The sequence below is a fragment of the Rhea americana genome, unplaced genomic scaffold (genome assembly GCF_003343005.1).
Source record: "Rhea americana isolate MKP2758 unplaced genomic scaffold, rheAme1 scaffold_358, whole genome shotgun sequence".
NCBI lineage: Eukaryota > Metazoa > Chordata > Aves > Rheiformes > Rheidae > Rhea > Rhea americana.
The window spans coordinates 485,242-491,582 of record NW_028186488.1 but is presented as its reverse complement, the minus strand read 5'-3'; the positions used below and the strand labels follow the sequence as shown (position 1 = coordinate 491,582).

Sequence of the window (6,341 nt, the reverse complement as noted above, 5' to 3'; positions counted from 1 at the left end):
TCCGGCGCAGCTCTGCTGCTCAGGCAGCTCTTGTGGCGCGAGTTACCCCTTCATCTTCTGGGGTTGTCACTTCTGAGGCATTAGCGAGTGATGTGCTTGAGATTTATGACAAGTTAATATTTGAAATCTTGAAGTTTGCTATGAATGTTAATTGTTCTTTATTCCACCCTTATAAAGCAGCTAAATATTACTGCTCATGTTCTATAGGAGAGAAAGTAAATGATGTCACATTTATAGCTGTTTTTGAACAGCTATGAGCAAGTAATTTCTTTCATACAAATTCGTTAAGTGTTAAGCAAAGATGTTTGTTGTGTCTTCACCAGATAATGTATGTTGGAAGTAAGCATATAATGATCAAGAAGAGAAAGCAAAACCCAACTAGCAAACAGGGGATGAAATAGGGTGTTAATCCTAACACTTTGCTATAGGTGACACAATAATTCTTAAAAGATTTTATACTTCTGTAAGTCTGGAGTTAAAAAGTGTGTCTGCATATAGTGTGGATTATACTCTTAAATGTTTTGGTTCTGAGTGTATGCTTGTAAATTAGAAGTAGGTCCTGTAACTTTGATGAAATTATTTTGCATCAAAAGTAGCCTTTTGCATTTTAAAGCCCAGGGAGCTGCTGTTCTTTATCCAGCCGGCTTCTGCAGGCCTTTGCAGATTTTATTAGCAGATCTGAGCCTCTCATTTTGGAACAGCTGTGGATGGAGTTGCATGAAACAGACTTACAATTATTGTAATGAGATTGTTGTACTCCTTGTTGTACAGGGAATCTCTGGAATTTTCATAGTTTCAGAATTTCTCTTTTATAGAGATTGATGTTCAAATTCAAATGATGCCTCTCTGGRTTATTTGTACATTGTTGGTATGTGGCTCAACAAAATCTGAAACAAATTGTTCAGATTAGAGTCTGAATTAGATGTGGGAAAAGTAATACCTGTGCATGTGTTGACTTTGAAAATGCTTTGAGGTATTAGTTGCAAAGTGTGGAAAGTAGTTTGTTGGTGTGTACTTTGTCTTAAAAAACAGAAAATGGCTGAATCCTTGAAAAAATATTTTTTTCTTTTGTTTTTCTTCATGGATCAGACAGGGCCTCTTTCTGGTTTTGAGAGATTTCCAGGGACTGACCCAGATCATCATCCCACAGGATGAGGTAAGTACTACCAAAAGATGAATGTTTATTTTTTTTTAGTTTTTTCTCCTATGATAGGCTGTGTCCAGGAGACATTAAGTGTATTTTGTCAGACTGTGGGCTCTGACTTATAAGCAGACTACTTATTACGATGAGAGCCCTGATGTGACATTGCATTAGAAATATTAATATTAATATTATTTTCTTTGATTTATAAAGAGTGATTGCCAATTCAGAGAGGCCATTAACAAATGAGGCCCTTGGGCGTGGTGCATCTGCACTGTTCTTTGAGTTTCTCTGAGATTTTTAGCATCTTCTTGCAGGCATGTTCCCATGTGAAGAAGCTCTTGACCAGTGCTCCACTAGAATCTGTTGTGCGAGTGACTGGGATTGTATCCCTTCGGCCCCCAGGGCAGGAGAATCCGGTGAGGACTTTGGGGTATCTTGGTGGTGTGTGGCATTGATTTTGGGAAAGTGCATGGCATGTGGGATTGTGGCTTGTGTGTGTCACAGCTTTACACTGGCAGTTTTGTTCTCTGAGGTGTGTTACAGTCCATCCTCAAATGATGTGAGGCAGCAATAACTGCTGCGACATGTAACTTATGAGAATTTCAAAGCACATTACATGCATTAAAATGTGCTGCAATGCTTTGAAAGGATAGTGGGAACCATTTGCTTTTTCAGTCTTTCAAAGTGCAGTTAATACAATTTCTTTTCCCTAAAAATATGTTTTGCCTTTTTATTTTCCACAGTATGTGATGGCCTGTTTCTCACTCAGACTAGATCTTACTGTTCTTATGGTATAGAAAACAGATACTAAATACTTGCCTTATCATTAGCAGAACTGGAAAGAGAACCCTGGATTTATGGCCATAATTTTTCACTCTGATCACTATAAATAGCCACAGAGGATGTTAATTTGAAGGTTCACTTATTTCTTTTAATCTATTATCATTGTGTTAAAAACTTGTATATACTTTCTTCTGGTAAATAGAAAGAGTTCTGTGACATTGAGTGAACTTCACTGTGGCACAATTCACTCAGGGAAAAGGTCTGCTGTCCCTCAGTATTTAAGAAAAAGACAGCTAGTTACCAGAATTGGTATCGTACAGGCATTGCTCTTCCTTATAAATTGCCTTTTTCCCTTTTATTAAAGACTGCTAATGCAGTATTTCATTTATACTGTGCAGTTTCATTCAAGCTAATGGAACTACTATTCAAATACCTGTGCACTAATAGGGTCTGGGTCTGACTTCCTCTGTGCTCAGCTTGTCATGCAAGGTGAGGGCGAAGTAAAAGCAATTTTATTTTTTGTAGGGATGTGTATGCTATTGGAAAAGAACACTTCATTTTCAGTCAGGTGACTTCTCGCTTGTCTGAAACAAAAGAGATATCTAGGAGAAGTCTGTCCTTGAGAGAAGTTCTCTGAATTGTGCTGTGTTAGAGGTCAGGGAAGATAGTCACATAGATTTCTTTATCCTGCTAATATATAAAGGATTTGTGCCCAATTGCTTTCCCTAAGCTTTGAATCTAATTTCTTTTACTTTTTTGCTGCAGAAAATGCCAACAGGGGACATTGAAGTGAAGGTGGAGACTGCAGAGGTCCTAAACTCCTGCAAGAAGCTACCTTTTGAAATCAAGGATTTTATCAAGGTTACTGCGTTCTTCTCATGTAGCAAAGCAGTCACTTTTCAGTAAATTTAGGATTTGCCTAGGGGGACAGCAAAACTTCTGTGGCAGCTTCACCTTGTTCTTCCCAGCTTTGCTTTGGGGAAAGAGTGGTATTTACCACAGGATGTGCTTATTGTTAGCTGTGAGGATGTATTTCTACTTACAGTTAAGCAGAAAACAAGGCTTGAATGATTCCAGTGCACAGAGTTTTAAAATATCACTGTAAGAATAGATGGTGAAGGGAAGAATGGAAGAAATGCAGGCTATGCTAGGTTTTTGGATACTGTGAAAAAGAACATGCCAGTGCACTGATGTGTTTTAAGGCAAGGGCACTTAATCATATCTGGACAGGTAGCTAAACAGTATTTATTTATTTATTTATTTATTTTTGGAGGGATCTCTAAGTACACAGTCTTGTAGAAGACTGGTTCTAGTGAAGAGCTCATGTTATGGGTGGGTAGGGGAGAATCACTGTTAATTAAAGATCTTCTCTGTGCTGTTAAAAATACGACTGATCTATAGATGTTGCAGTCAGGGGAACTGGGTTCTGTGGCTTCCATGTTACAGGTTCTGGACAATTCCCACTATCTGCAGTACTATAGTTTCCTCTGCATGTAATAAAGATATATCACCATTTGGTCATTCCTTTAGATCTATGTATTACAGCACTCCTCTACTTGTTACTCTTGAGGAGGATTGCTACAGTCTATTCAGTGGACTGAGAATATGGAGAGCTGAAATCCAGAGCTTTATTGAGACAGCTCCAGCTACAGAATTCATTTCTTCAAAGGCTTCAAAGAAATCATACAAAAGATGGTGAAGGAAGGTCTTTTGCAAAGTCTATTGAAGGTTGTAACTACCTTGAAAGGGCTTGGAATCAAGCGCTGAAAAGGGCCTGTTTTTGAAAACAAACAAAAAAAAATTATGCAATAATTGTCATGTGTTGGTATGTTCTTATGCTTGATGTTTCTTTGTATAGGCTGTGGGTAGGTCATGGCAATAGAGAGTGTTCTCTTTTGAGCTTCCCTCTTTTCTCCTGTGGCTTTAGGAATAGCCTCATTAGACATACAACTTGAATTTTGTCTTTTAATCCTAATTGTCTCTTACCTCTAGAAATCAGAGGCCTTACGCATGCAGTATCGCTACTTGGACTTGCGCAGCTTTCAGTTACAATATAACCTGCGGTTGAGATCGCAGATAGTGATGAAGATGCGAGAATACCTCTGTAATCTCCATGGTAAGAGAAGTGCTTGAAGAGTAGTGTGTAGCAAACAACGTTTTAGTCTTCCTTTCTTCTTTTTTTCCTGTTACTGGGAGAGATTGCCAGCCAACCTGTTACTCCAAACTTGTCTCAATAAGGATGTGTCTGCTTACACTGGGGACTCCAGAGGGATGTTAGCAGACCTGAGGACAAAGTGTATTGAAATCTCAGAGCATTCCATAGACCAGTTGCTTAAAATGAATTATGTCTAAAAGCAAAGGCTTTCTGCAGGTGGCTTCCCTCTTTTGATCACCCAACTCAGGGCACGTTAAGGGGACAGATTTCTCATAGGGCTTGTATGTATCTTAAAATCAGGAAGTCTTTTTTTGAAAACTGCAACCTAGTTTAAAATTGATAGTGAATTAATAATTTCTCAGCCTATATGGAATGTACTGTTATCAACAATTCTGGCAGGTCTTAGGGGGAGCTCAGACCCTTTAAGTCTGTCATTGCACAAGTTATGCTTAGAAATGGAAGTCCATAGTTTTTGGCAAGGTTATCTAGTGTGCTAAATTACCTCTTGACCTGACTAACCCTGCTGTGGCCTCCTTTTGTCATACTGGTTCTGTTCCCTTTCTCACTGTACCCTGTGTCTGAGGCATGTGTTTGTTCCTCAGGGTTTGTGGATGTAGAAACACCAACGCTCTTTAAGAGAACCCCAGGGGTATGTATGCATGCTGTCAGAAATAAATGCGTTCTAGCCACCTGCAATTGCACAGGCACTTAATTATTTTATCTTTGTTTGCCACTTTGCGTTCATTGCTGTGTAAAGAGCTCACTTGAAATTTCTGATATGCTATGTTGATCCTTTTGAAAGTAGAGAGGCTGAATGGGAAGAGGTGGTATCTTGTATCTTAACTTTGAATCCTTTGAAACTATAAAAGAATAAAGCTTCTGTCTTGTAAAGAGCATGCTGAACATGAGTCACACGTTGGGAGAGCCAGATAAAAGCAAAAATCTTCCTCTAACACTGTTTCCTTAGCACTTACTGCTTAACTGGTAGGTCACTGCAGTGCCTCTACTCAAGGTGTTTTAATTTTTGAATTTATTCTTCATTTCATTGTAAAAATAATCATAGAGAAGAGAGCTATAACCCAGGAATTGCTGTTGCAAGAATATGTACTTTTCCTAGCTTGACACACAGTTCTTATGCCATCCATGATAGGTATTTAACCATGATAGATATATATTGTAATGCCGTGCTTCACTGAGCAAGAGCGGAAGGATATTTCAGACCAAGCTGGTTAATAAGATTGTTTAAATGTCCTGCACAAACAGCTGAACTGACTTCTACTGCTAGAAAGTTCAGTGTTTCTTTGGTCTTGCAGCCTTCTCTTGTCCAGGTGAGCAGAAGGCGGCCAATGATTCTTGTAGAAGAAGTGTAAAAACTGACTTATAGATCAGGAAGTATATATACTGTTCAGAGTGTCTTTATCATTGTCATTTTTCTTTGTTCTTTGAGAGGAGAGCTCAGAAATTCTCCTCAACTCTTTAGTTTCTCTCTGGAGAATACTTCTCTATCTTCCCTCTGACAGAGAACAGCAGTCTTTTCAGTCTTGATGTTATTTTTTTTTGTAGAAGAGACTTCTTTACATGTCAGGTGTTTCCAGCCCTCAGCTGAGCAAGCTGCTGCTGCATTCGTTGCCAGGCCTGGAATGTGATGCTAAGATTAAAACCTGCATCTTGCAGAGGCAAGGTAGAGTGTAAAGAGCTAGTGAAGCAGAAGTGGACCTAGATTTCAAGAATGATGATTACAGCAATGTCTTTTTATCCGATGTTGCAAAAGGCCTCTCAGCCCCCTCATTTCTAACCACTATAGCCTGTTTCTACAACTCAGGTTGGGTCACGTGAGGAAACACTGGGCTGACCTTTCTTCCAGTGCACCTACATCAAGGGGCAGGAAGGAGAAGAGCTATGAGCAGTTAGCTCCCTGATGCTTAGAAAAGCCCATGTTTGCTAAACGTGTCTGTAGATGAGACAGTGATACTGCACATAACGTTCCTCTCCCAGAAGGAGGCTGTTGGGCATAGGCCCAGAGGGAACTTGTGCAGAGCAGGTATGAGGTTTGTGTTGTGAAGTCAGCGTTACAGATCTGCTGAGGGGACAGTCAGCCGAGGTTGCAGTAGAGGAGCAGCCAGGAGGATTACCTAGGCTACAGTATGGTAAAGTGGGGAGCTGTTCTGTCTTCTCTTAATGGTTGCTATTTCTTCTTCCTGCTGCTAAGTGTGTAACCTGCACCAGTTCACAGTGAAACCTGTGTCACCTTTCACATTT

The 6,341-nt window shown here is 39.7% G+C and overlaps 2 protein-coding genes across 2 annotated transcripts in view; one reads left to right on the top strand and one right to left on the bottom strand.

The window, feature by feature from the left end:
* The window catches only part of CENPL (centromere protein L), a 6,471-nt gene extending 5,523 nt beyond the window's left edge, over window positions 1–948 (bottom strand). The window contains exons 1-2 of the mRNA XM_085312112.1: window positions 941–948; window positions 733–778 (exon numbers count right to left, since the gene is read on the bottom strand). Of these exons, the coding sequence (XP_085168238.1) occupies window positions 733–778; window positions 941–948 (54 nt within the window). The remainder of the gene's footprint in view (window positions 1–732; window positions 779–940) is intronic.
* Window positions 949–1,051: 103 nt separating this feature from the next.
* The window catches only part of DARS2 (aspartyl-tRNA synthetase 2, mitochondrial), a gene marked incomplete at its 5' end in the record, with an annotated part of 15,336 nt that continues 10,046 nt past the window's right edge, over window positions 1,052–6,341 (top strand). Inside the window, 5 exons of the mRNA XM_085312135.1 lie at window positions 1,052–1,156; window positions 1,459–1,560; window positions 2,693–2,788; window positions 3,920–4,043; window positions 4,685–4,731. Coding sequence (XP_085168261.1) covers window positions 1,052–1,156; window positions 1,459–1,560; window positions 2,693–2,788; window positions 3,920–4,043; window positions 4,685–4,731 — 474 coding nt within the window. The remainder of the gene's footprint in view (window positions 1,157–1,458; window positions 1,561–2,692; window positions 2,789–3,919; window positions 4,044–4,684; window positions 4,732–6,341) is intronic.